The following is a 12,659-nucleotide window of genomic DNA, read 5'->3' on the forward strand; positions in this document are numbered from 1 at the left end:
TGGTACTGTGATGGACTCATTCATACCAACATTGAATCCATGTAAACTCTATGGCTAATTGATATATGGTCTTTTGAATATATTCTCTCAACTTTTAAAACTCTACCTTCTCTTTATAGGAACAACGTTGATGCGATTGTACATCCATTACAAGTGAACCCATTCTCACGGCCACGGTGAAGTTTCATAAAAAATATACACAAAAAAGGGCACCAGATAAGAAAATATGAATGACCATACACGCTGGCCTACCATACTGGTCTTGCTACTAATCGCAAACGCATGTGGTTAGTAGTCAGATATACGTGTGGTAGCCAGTCTCAAGACATTGGCACAATATTTAAGTATCTGTGCTTTGCCTCCTTCGAACACTTCAAATTGTCGATATTATTCCAGAGAGAGTGTCACGTTAAGGCTGCCCCATGAATAGAAGAAGTTGCCTCTGAAGGGTGCATTTGTGAACGTGAATCTTGCCCATTGTCAAGCCCAAGAACTGAAAGAACTGAACTGGTAAAACATGCATCAAGATTCAGTATCCGACATGTTGTGTTACTTAAAAGAAAAAAAGATTGGATAACAGGAGTCCGTTTGATATATAGGGGCATACTTTGGTAGAGAAGCTCTGATAGTTGGCTGATTCGCGTAAGCAGTAAGGGAAGGTCTTAGATCAGGAAACTTCTTCATGATACTTTCTAGCTGAGGCATTGGTAACTGCAAAACAATACCACAGAGTTATTCGGATTCTTCTGTGAACCCACTAAACTCATATGTTCTTCTATCACGGTACTTGTACCTCCAACAAAACAGGGAAAGAATGTGGCTGTGTCTGAGACACACATTTCAAGAAGCCAGGCCATAATTTTGGCAGTCTCCATATCTGCATTTAAACGAGATTCCATCATGATTAGCACACCAGACGCAAATGAATCTCAACGCTGATCCTTGTGTTTGATCTTATATTTACTCACCTGTTTACTAACCAACTTCGAAAGGATTTCCATGACAAAGTCAACCTGGACAAAAAAAATTCAAAAATTTCTTTCATCTCTGACTAAAATATTCCATAGTTTGAACTACAACTTAAACCAAATATTTTAGAGAAACGATTTCGTTGTATGTTCCTGTCACTTTCTCCACTAAACAAACTAACAAAATTTCTTAGACTAAAAAAAGCCTTCACTGTGCCCGTGCAATTAGCTAATCGTTTGGGATAAAGAGACGGTCTTCTGGTTTGTTTCTTATTAGCTCATACAGCTGCTCTATACTGCGAACCCAATTGTAGTTTCAGTTCATAGAGCTTTGCAGATTTTGTAGGGTTAAGCCGAGGGAAAGAACGCTATATCTGTAACTTTGATTCAGTATTAACAAAGAGCTTTTGGGGTTTTACGTACGACACGTACCAGTGTTGGAAAAGCATCGATTGCCTGAATTACTGTTCTCATGAAGAGTAAAGGCAGAGGTGTTCGATCAACCTGAAACCAAAAAGTATTACAGATGTAAGTATCTAAATCAGTCGTTCTATTCTATGATATGTTGGCTTTTGACATACCATCTGACCGAGGGCCTTTGCTAAGACTTGCTGCGTGAAAACAGTGCGTTGCTCAAAGCAAGCTGAACATGCATCTGTTATCTGAAAACAAAACACGGCCAAATGAGACTCTGCTAACAAGAGAGAAAGCAGATAGAATAGGCACTAGCTAAATTTCATAAAGGTCCACGGGCACACAGATTAGTCAGGTCTATCGCAAGCCTGACAATCTAACTAGTCAGTTGCTAGTTGCACTATTTTTCAAGCCTCCTGTAGCATCATATGACATGAGTGCATCATCCACCTTTCCATAAACAGCTTGCACGGAAACAGCAAGAAATAGAAAGGGCATTCCATATAATAATCGCGGGGAGGCTTCACCCTACCATTATTCTTTGGACTTGTTAAGAATTAGGACTAGACTGATTCAGCTAAGAAGATGGCTGATTAAACTCTCCTATAATTATGTAACAGATGTGCAAACCTAAAACCAAGGGACTCTTGGATAGAATCCCTAACTCTCCCGACCCACGTCTTTTCAACTAATTTCTGGATTATCTCACCTCTATTGAATCTACTAAAGAGATAGGGATGGTGGTACAGATTGCATTCGAATAGGAAAAGGTACACAGCAGTGTAGGTCTAGCACTATAACTGATTTCGAGCAAACAAGTGCAGGCAACATGCTCTTCAAAATTTCTTTCAAACAAAATGGAAAATTAAGAAATACCTTTTTCAGTGGTGGCCCATCCTTCTCAGGAACAACATCGTGGATAGCAATTAGTACCTCGGCAGGTGTTAGGGCAGGGCCGGTGTGAGCAGAACCCTATCACAGATTTAACAAAAAGGATTTGACAAGTTGTTACAGCGGAAGAAAGTATTTATTCTGTCAGAGAGAGCACAACTTCTCCGACAAAAAAGATCAATCGTAAGAACTAAAATAAGAATCTAAACGCAACAATGCATGAAACAAATTACGTATATACAGTATTTTTCAAACATATCTAAGACAACAATTAAACGATGGACAGTGAGAATATGCCGATACCTGTAATATATGAGCTAGTGCAAGTTGGAACTTATCAGGTGGAAGATTAAGAAGGGGAGGAAAGATGGGCAAAACCTGTCACAAAAAAAAAAAAAAATGTCCGTCATAAAAATAAGGAGCTTCTACCATTGATGAGCAATTACAAACATCATTTCCAGTAAAGGACCACAAAATCTCAGAATTCTTCCATGGTTACTAGTTCTTATTTATTTCCAAATTTCAGGATAGGCAAAACAACGGGGTGTAAAAGAGAAAAAAAGTTACAAGACTTTTCATCTCCCTTCAGGGAAAAAGTAGTGGAAACTGGAAAGAGCAGAATGTAGAAAATAACCTCGTCTTTAGTGAGTGAGGAAAGCAAAGGAATAAGAATTGAAACATCCTGCAGAACACAACTTCTTCTGTAAGGCTTAGCAATCTTGATTTTTATAAAATATATACACACAAGAAAAATATACGAGAGAGATCTTCATAACAAACCAAACCTTTAGCTTCGTTTCATATAGATGCTTTACAGTAGCAATCAAATCCAACGAAGGTGCCAATTCTTGTGTTAATATTTGCAACACCTTAACATAAAAAAATAAACGAGTATGATTCAAAATTAGAATAACTTTTGAGGCCAACGTGGATTTACTACAAGGAAACACAGAAGCTACTTACCAACGTCAATAGATTTTCACTTCCCTTAGGAGGATCAGATATTATTTGGAGCAGTTCCACATAAGATGAACCTAATTCTCGTATCAGGATAGGTATATGTCGATGAAAAGCCTGAACCATTTCAACAAATTCAGTTTGATGTTTGTGAATAACTTTTACTCCATTCACAACTCGGAATATTTTTCTGTACCATGCCACACGTGATGCACATAAGTAGCGTGAGCGTTTATTAGGGAGGAAGACTAACTCACCTGAATTACTGTTTTTGGAGCTCTACCGTAAACTTCAAAGACAAGTCGAAGGAGACTAGGTTTCTGGAAAAGTTTACAGTATTAATCAGAACAACGGGAAAATATAAGGATAGAGCATATTTTGAGCATTAGGAGCAAACCTTTTTACATAAAGCGAAGAACAGAGATATTAGTCTCTGAGCTTCAGAAATTGATAAAACAGAAACATCACGAGCAGTTTGTAGATCCTGCTGTGAGTGAATGTCGGAGGTTCCAGACCGTGGAGAATCACTTGTCGAAGTTATCTGACTTTTAGCCTGAAAATAAGTGTCCGCTAATCAACCCACAAAAAGTCAAGGTTTATAAACTGAAGCATGCTCATTGCATCGACTAGGTAATCCTCACAATTTTAGAGGCTTACGAGAACAGGCACAAAAAGCAACTGACAGCTAATAAGTTCTATAGAGTAATAAGCCTTTCTATATAAAACTCAACGAGAACTAAGCTAAACGCCCTCAATAGAACTGTTAATGGCTTTTGGAGCTTTACTACCCTACCCTTTCACAGGAATGACACTCACTCAATTACAGACTAGACTATATGCTATTACCTCTGTTTTTCCTTCTGCAATAAATCCAGTCTGTGCGAGATCTGTTTCAGAGTTCACAGCAGTCAACAACATATCAGTTGCAAATTGCTCAACATGCTCTGATATGTATGTTAGGTGATATAGTTTGTTTGTGACCTGTGCAGGCATTAAGAAAATATAAATTAGAATTACTGTACCAGTAGGCAGCAGTAAATAAGAATCATATTGCTATCTGGGACTAATTTTCTTACAAGTCGGATGGCTTTTGCACGGATGTCTTCTTCAGAATGAACAGAACACTGGCATAACAGGATTAAAACATGCGTAAGGAACATGGAATGATGGAAAAATCGATAGGACCATATGACCATGAATTCAAGTATGCTAAAAAGAAAGTTTCAAGCACAAAATTCTTTTAATGTAGAAGCTCATACATTCCTTATTGGCGCTTAGAGATCACAATGCTTATGCAATTGCAATTTTCTGTACATTCATCAGTCAACGAAAATCCATACTTATATCGTCATAGTAATCGCAATATCAAAGTTTCAGAACTTCTAATGTAATCTGTACACAGGGTAATTTTCAGCCCATGCCCTGATGAAACGAAACTTACAACAAGCCACCGGAGGTGTTCTAAGCGGTAAACTAAGATAAATAGAGCTTGAAAAATCTACATTGCTGTAAACAGCTTAAGTTGATTAAATTTAATTAAATGCTGTAATTTTATGGGACTAGTCAACAGGAGGCTTCAATTAGGAATTTTAAAGGCAATATGTAGACATCTAAGTTCTGAGGAACGAACTATCTAAGCCACTTCAAAACTTTCATTATCTGATTTCCCGTATTCTCTATCACTGAGACTATAATATAACTCCAATGTGTTAAGAGCTTGTAAGAAACAGAAATAAAAAAGTTTGGTTACCGATTCTTACCTTCAATGCTATAGCTAAGCATGCTTTTCGCTCATTTGGACGCACTAAAATTAAGCTCCAAACAGCACCAAGCCCTTGGGTAACACGTTCACTATCACAAATTTCTCTTCCAATCGGGTCATGACGAGTGGAGCAGAGTTCATCTAGTAGCTTTAAGGCAGAATCAGGTAAATGTGGAGCTTCTCCAAAAAGTCTGCTGAAAGACTTGTCGGAAGCAGGTAGAGCATCCAGAAATGATCTTGCCTACAGCAAGTACCTTAATAAGCGAGAATCAGAAACAAGAAATGGAAAAGGTAGAATAAATGCTTACCACTGCTATGAGAAAATTTTCATAAACAGTTGCATAGGAAGAGGATTCATCTGTGTCCAGATTCGCCATTGAATGCAGATGGTACAGAACATGTAAAACAAGTTCATGCCCCTAGAATCAAAGAAACAAACAGATTAGGGGTTCGTCTAGACATATGGTAGACTCTCGGTTAGTGGAAGGTGGAGAGGAAAAGTTTCTACAGAAATAACTACTCGCACAGTAACAGTGCACTCTTAAAGATGCTACCCTATTTATGACATACACTCCACATAAGGGAAAACAGGTTCAAAATCCTAACTCAAATAAAAGAGCGACGACTAGTTTGAGGAGCACTGCAGTCAAATACTGGTAATACAAGTACCTTGAATTCTCGATGATCCACACTAATATGCTCTCTTAGTATGTTTGCAACATCATTGCCAGCATCGATCTGGAAAGATAGTATCATAAATAATATTTGTGTTTGTAAACAAAAGAATTAAAGGAGAACTTGAAAATAGGATTCCATGTGGATAAAGCCAAAAGATGGAAATGGTAGCTAGAGGTGACGGCAAAACCCACCTTGGCAATCAATCGAGCAATCAATGCCACGCGAATATTGTTACAATCAAACCCACAGACATGTCTATTTGATTCAATTATCCGTTCAATAGCCAACTTTCCTACAGTTTTGCTTTGCTCGGTAGTAAGTTCAATATAAGATGGAACAGCTGCCAACTCTCGATAGCTTTCCTCTGCTGCAGTAATGTTTGACGTTGCAGGAGGGTGTAGATCAAAATCGGGGACTGATGCTGAAGGCGAATGTTGATCAAAATCCGGGATAGAAACCAGATCCAAATCGCACTTTGTTTCAGAACCTAAAAACTTTGTTTCTCTGATGCCTTCATCATCCCTGCAAGGAGATACTGGAACATCTAAAGATGGTCTGCCCTTTGAGGGGTAAGCACACTCGTCGGGAATAGTCAACAAGTGCTCTCTACAATCAGGCTGATCCCAAATTACTGAGCTTCCCACCACCTTGTTTTGGCTACGTTCTACTATTGTTGGATGTACTGAACCACTAGCCCCTGCCGTGACAACAGGAACCGAAAGTGGCTTGCTCGGTAAGGTAGAGATGTCCATCTGTACTGGGACTGGTTCTTTACCCTCACCTACAGGCAGTGATGTTGGTCCCACAGATGAATTTGAACGCCTTGGATCCATGCGACGGGGATCCTGCATAGCTATGTGTAAGTTATCTTGGAGAAAAAGCATTCAACATAGAATCAATCAGCTAATGGAAGTCTGTACCCTTCTTGGGTCGCGTCTAGGGTCCGCAGTCGCGTTATTAAAGCTAGGTACATCAGAAAATGATGACCCAGCAGGAAGGGTTGGATCAAAATGAAGTTGGGGCTGAGGAGCCGGAGAACACATGGAATTTATAGAAGAAGATACCACAATATCTCCTGGAGTAGCCAGTGAAGTTGTCAATGTAGGAGGGCTACTAGGCAAGTGTTTCATGCTTGTTATTACAATATCAGCAAGCATATCTGGATGAAGCTTAGAAATGAGAATTTCAAGTGATGCAGCTCCTCTGTTCCCTTCAGCAAGCAAAGCACCAATCATTGAAACCATTTGTTCCACCGGAGTCAACTCACTGTCCGTAGGATGGTTAGCAGAGGATATGCCATTAATAGAAACATGTCCCTGTGGAGAATCACTTGTTTGAACTTGCGGAGCCAAATGCATGTTAGTATTATGGCGTAAGCGCTTCGCAACAACCTCTCCATTGATAGTATCATCTTCACCCTGGGGCATTATTCGTTTCTTTGACAAATCCCAAGAATTTTGATGATTAATCGCCTGGTTAGTCTGAAAAGTAGTTTCATCATGAGACGTTACTGGTCACAGTGATCAAAGCTGATGTAGAGGTATAGAAGAGTAGGAGAAAGAAAGAATATAAAAATTGTTACCTTGCCTGACCAGTTTTCACGTGCAGCACGCTCATTATTTCTGACCAATTTATCAACTTGACGGAGAACTTGATCAGCAACATCTGCAGCATTCATTGCTCGAAATGCTCTAAGAAGCTTGTCTCTTGACTATAAATGCCAAAAAAAAAAAATTATCACAGTAACAAACCTAATATTAGCAAAACAAAAAAAAAAAAGGAAATCATTTGATACTTTTGATATAAAATCTGATCACGCAAATAATAAAATATAATCGCTTTACCTCAATCATAGGTGAGGATGTACATCTAAGAAATCCCAGTAAGGCAGTTCTAATGGAATACTGAACGCTTGCTGCATGGCACCCCTTAACAGTCTCAAGATTTGGGTGAAAATCCAGCAGAACAGAGAGGACAGTATTATAGTGGACATGCCTCTTCCTTGCTACCACCGCAAGACTGAAAGATAAGCTACTGTCAGATAAGAGACCAGTGCTTACATGGAAAATATTCAAAATTGCAAATGGTTCAGGTATGCTTCTACAAGCATTTCCTAATGGATCACTGCACAACTCAGCAAACAATAGAACGAATAATGGCTCAAATAAACTGCCCTCCTGTTCTTCCTATGCAAGAAGGTGCATTTAACATGTGCAATTATCTAACGTAAAAGATACTAAAGTTTGAGTATAACTTCATGTGAGAAATTATCCTCACGATTCTGCAGCATAAAACACCACCAATAAGCTCATTAACAGAATAAAACTTTGCTCAAACAATTTTTTTACATATCCCATTATAATACTTTGAGCAGTCAGAAGTTCTGTCCAGGAAATATATCAACATAACTCTATGACAACTCCATCAATAAAAAGTTGAGTAAAACCGAAAGAAAAATCAAGACCATCTCTCTGGACAATGTCTTTCCTATCAGGGTTTAACATTGATATTTCTAGAAAGATAAGTGGTCACAGACATCAAAAGGTAATATCAGAAAAAACAATCATCTGCTAGGTAATCACTAGTTTTTGAAGATTTTGTCATTTGCTAAGCAGAGATGATTTCCCAAGTTAATAGAGGTGCTCCCAAAACCTTTGATTGTTCAAAGTGACTAACGATGTGCCACCTACTGGACATAACAACCATGAGATAACTTCTACGTCCATCTTAAGAGCAAGACATAATATAAGATGAAGCAGCAAAATGTTTCCAACTCATCATCATTCATATCAAATATCCACCCAATCCTATACATGGAGAAGAAACATTCATCATAGCAGAAGATAAAACCACAATGCAAGAAAATGCTAGGCTAGAATTTAGCATAAGCGAATCACTGATTGCCATATTATACTTTGTATAAACCGTTATACTGTAGTGTATACATTTTTAATATCCCAACATAACAGTCATAAGTATATTATATACATCCAGTTCCCATAACCAAATAAAGCCTTCCTTTATCATATTTCTGCATTTCTAACTACTAGAGCTGACCATTCTATCCGTTGTTTGATGCCCTTATCACTTGTATATTGGAGCTCCACAGTACCCAAAAATATGCGGGGGCCATATACCCAGGTAATTGTGTCAATATCAGGTAACTGATGCAGCTTCAACCGAGCCATTTTCCCCCCGGAGTATGATTCAGTTAGCTGCAACTATATCAGAGGGATTGAACCGGTGCTATAACCTGTCTCCATGCTTTATCTCTCTCAGCCAAAAGTTTAGTAGACACATAAAAATGGAAAAAAGCATTTTATTTCCCCTGATGTTATTCGTCTTACAAAGCTTATTTGATTAAAAAAAACACACTGAAAGTGCAAGCAGGACGAACAAGCATGACCATGAAACTACTTAAAAGTGGAAGATCTGCTTGTCGTTGAATCTCACAAACATGAAGCACACATAAAGCTTAAGCAAAAGATACTACTAAAATCACCCCATCATTCAAACACATATCAGTGTACCAAGACAAATTCTGTATGGTTCATTTATCACCAACAAATCTGCATACTGAGGGGCAAAATAGCTAACATAATTTCAACTAACATTGTGGGATAGCAGAAACTGTAACAGGTTACCAAGCACAACTAACATCATGAAGAATACAAAGAAAAGTGAATATACAAGAATAGTAGGATGTATCCAGAAACATACCAACTAACAACAGCTATCGTCAGTGCACCCGGTAAACGACCAGCCGACTTAATGAAATCTAGTAAGATACCAAATGTCCTATTTGCTTCAGACATGAGCGATGCTGAATTTAGAACGGGGTGACCGCCAGCAAGCCAGGAAATGTTGAACATCTGTCTACTTCCTGTAGTAGAATAGAAAAGGTTGACATGCCAGAAACAAATGAACAAATCATGTATTGTGCTATTCCAGATCAGACTATATAATCAGAAAAAACAACTGCATGATTAGAACGCAATACCTTTGTTGGAAAATATCTCAGGATCAGATGCATCAGGAGTAAAGAGCAAAATAAATGTCTCCATAAACTTTAGAGCCAAAACTTTCACCCCTACACAACCAGGCTATCATGAAAGAAACAGCAGACTATCATGTTAGACAATCTTAAATTGACAGAGAAGCAGAACAAATACTCAACCAAAGATCATACGTCACGAGAGACAGACAGACAAATATAAAAAGGTTATACACAGCCAGCATACCTCCAATGCAGTAGAAAAGACAGCATCTTTAAACTTAACCATCCACGTCCAGAGTTCCCCAAACCAACGATCAACTTTACCACGATGATGAAACTGTAGAGATCATCAAGAATAACACATATCAGTGAGAAAAAAGGGATTTTAATTCTAAAAACCACGTCCATTACTGTGGTGACCCGCAAAGATCTTAAAGTTCTACTAACATATAAAACTAACTAATAAACACTAAATCAGTATAAAGTAAAAGGGATACGAAATCCAACAAAAACTTAAACAGGAAAATAACCAAGCTTGCACTGGTTTATTGTCTTCACTATTTCATATTACCCTAAAGCCTTATGACGCAAACCTTAAATTGCCAAATAAGTAGCACCAACATAAAACCAACCGAAGTTTAAAAAACGAAAACGTGAGGACTGATTCCATGTATTTTAGTTCAATCTCAAAGGCAACTACGAGTATGTCAAATAGTTTCGCCGGTAATTGTAAACTATAAATGCATTATTTTGCGAAGAGCTCAAGAAAGAGTTTCAAAGTAACAAATGCGTATGACAACATATCCAACTTGAGAAACAGTATGGACCTGCATTGCCATCTCCTTCAAGATGCTGCAATAGAAAGTTGTGCCAACAGAAATAGCTTTCTTTGCAACAATTGGATCCTCATCCCTTGATAAGACTAGTAAGACAGTCACAAGAGCATAAGAATGATCCAGCATCCTCAAACCAACCTCTTCGATGATCCTGTCACCCAAAAGAATCGATCCACTAGTCAGACAAACTAATCACCATAAACAGCTACAGAAGTAAGTTGGTGCACCCCAAAATATAGTAAACTAAGCTCCTAATCCTATAGACGCTTGTGAAACAAAAGCGAGAGGAATTATGAAGTATGCGTTAGCACTAGAACAGGGATGGACAACTAATATCCACCATACACCTGGGAAGTTTCAAATTTATCCCACCAAAAAAAAAAATATCACGGCGAAATGAGGAATTATATTGAATAGTTTTATAACAACAGCTGGTGATAGAGAGATGAAACTATTTCCAGATTGGGGAAAAAAGACAATCCCGAAAATACAGAAGAACCCTAACACACCACAAAGTTCGAAAACCAAAAAGAAAAATCTTCAACGAGTTCGTTCACAGCTAGGAGCAAAAACCATCCGGGGAGGAAAAAAATAGTAAGACGAGGTAAAAAGCGTAGAATTGCTAAAGGACTCACTCGATTAAGGATTTGCGAACTAGAATTTCATGCGACAAGTGGAGTTCTGCGAGATAGGGGAAAATCTCAGCAGAGAGAGACGGCTCCAACGACAGCAATATCTCCTTCACCTGTCTGAGAGACGAGAGCTTCACTGCCAAATCGCCGTGGTTGTTGGCAGCGGCGAGGAGAGAGAGAGCCTGCGCCCTGGCTGTCGCGGCAGCCGGAGCTGCCATTACTGGATTCGAGATTCGACAGCCGGAATTTTCAAGGGGTAATACGGTGCCTCTCACAGTGGCTTATCTTCTAGGGTTTTTCGAGGTTGAAGAAGAAGAATCTCGGCGAACACAGGAGTAGCAGCACGGAGAGGAATTAGGCAAAATGGGCATAGACACAGAAAAACAATTGCTGCGAAAACAAGAAAAAGCTTCAATTAATTCCTAAAAGTTTCTAGGTCCGCCAAACGAAAAACACCCTGTCGTTTTACCCCTCGGCAGTCGCAAAGAGCGCCGTTTCTAGTACGTAACCAAGCTCTTGTAAACAGTTAAATTTTTTTTTTTTGAAACAGTTTAGTTTTGTATAGTAACAAATCCTTTTTGCCTCTAGTAACACCGAGTTTAGGTTCTTTTGGACAGCTTAATTAGCTCTTCGCTATGCAGAAATTTATTCATTTTACTCAAACAAAACACACTTATTTATTGATTTATTTATATCTCACAATTCACATTCATTGACACTTAATAAATGAGGCAAACTAAAACAGAGAGTTTTATCACGGAATTACGTGCAAGGAAACCCGTTTTTCAAAGTATATATACCATAAAGTCCAAGAAAAAAAGTCGGATTAATTCCTCATTTCCTTTCCCATTGTGGGAATTTTCCACGTAAAACACACTACATATCACAAGTTCACGAGACTATAGTTGAACTGAAAAGCAAAAGTTATAAATCCAAAGGAAAAAAAAAAAATCAAACTCGCATAAAACAATATAATGACAACAATTCCGAGTGAGCTTCTTACAAAAAATAAAAAACATGTTAGATTCTCACATTTTTAGGGTAGTTAAACATTACATTAAAAAGAAGAAAGAACAACAATCACAAATGAGAATGACTCTTTACCAATATCAAATTTATATATAGTGATTTACAATATCTTTTTTCTTTCTCTTATGCTCTTTCTTATCTACATATATCAAATCTGACATGAAAAATTTAGCGACGAGATAAACTTCTTCGACTCTATATACAGTACAATTGGTTTTCATTGACAAATCACTGCGTGACACTTATGACTTATCTCTATTCCAGGCTCTTAAATACCAAAACTACAATGCATTATTCTAAATCTGTTTTTTTTGTTTTCATTATTCTTAGGATTTAGAAACATTCATTGTGTTGCACACAAAAAAAAAAGTTCATTGTGTTGATCAAAAGAAGAGGAAGAAGAAGCATTCGTTGTATGTTTTTCTTTTGTTGCAATAAACTAAAAAAAATCCAATTTATTTTTTTTTTAAAATGAAAAGAAAATTCGATTTTCCG

General features: G+C 37.9%; 1 protein-coding gene across 2 annotated transcripts; it reads right to left on the bottom strand.

Moving 5' to 3' along the window:
- Nucleotides 1–66: 66 nt before the first annotated feature.
- On the bottom strand, nt 67–11,516 carry LOC18992305. Of its 2 annotated transcripts, none has more exons than XM_006415686.2 (27): nt 11,139–11,516; nt 10,495–10,654; nt 9,912–10,004; nt 9,671–9,773; nt 9,391–9,553; nt 7,515–7,689; nt 7,253–7,381; nt 6,591–7,151; nt 5,862–6,515; nt 5,662–5,730; nt 5,301–5,411; nt 4,991–5,233; nt 4,307–4,354; nt 4,077–4,211; nt 3,628–3,783; nt 3,488–3,550; nt 3,237–3,347; nt 3,059–3,142; nt 2,908–2,955; nt 2,577–2,651; nt 2,259–2,354; nt 1,550–1,630; nt 1,401–1,472; nt 969–1,013; nt 794–877; nt 608–711; nt 67–507 (listed from the first exon to the last, which is right to left on the bottom strand). In XM_006415686.2, exons 1-27 carry the CDS (start codon nt 11,351–11,353, stop codon nt 405–407), a joined length of 3,981 nt encoding a protein of 1,326 aa, XP_006415749.1. In that variant the 5' UTR covers nt 11,354–11,516; the 3' UTR covers nt 67–404. The 2 variants fall into 2 exon arrangements, with proteins under 2 accessions (XP_006415749.1, XP_006415748.2); XM_006415685.2 differs by having other exon boundaries at nt 222–502.
- Nucleotides 11,517–12,659: the final 1,143 nt, after the last annotated feature.

The sequence above is a fragment of the Eutrema salsugineum genome, unplaced genomic scaffold, assembly GCF_000478725.1.
Source record: "Eutrema salsugineum unplaced genomic scaffold, Eutsalg1_0 scaffold_5, whole genome shotgun sequence".
Classification (NCBI taxonomy): Eukaryota; Viridiplantae; Streptophyta; class Magnoliopsida; order Brassicales; family Brassicaceae; genus Eutrema; species Eutrema salsugineum.

Excerpts from the sequence above, each read along its gene's own strand:
- LOC18992305 (XM_006415686.2), bottom strand. The coding sequence starts at position 11,353 with ATGGCAGCTCCGGCTGCCGCGACAGCCAGGGCGCAGGCTCTCTCTCTC. Across the intron at positions 9,554-9,670 it reads TGAGATATTTTCCAACAAAG|GAAGTAGACAGATGTTCAAC; the intron begins GTATTGCGTTCT and ends ATTCTACTACAG. Across the intron at positions 878-968 it reads CGAAGTTGGTTAGTAAACAG|ATATGGAGACTGCCAAAATT; the intron begins GTGAGTAAATAT and ends GTTTAAATGCAG.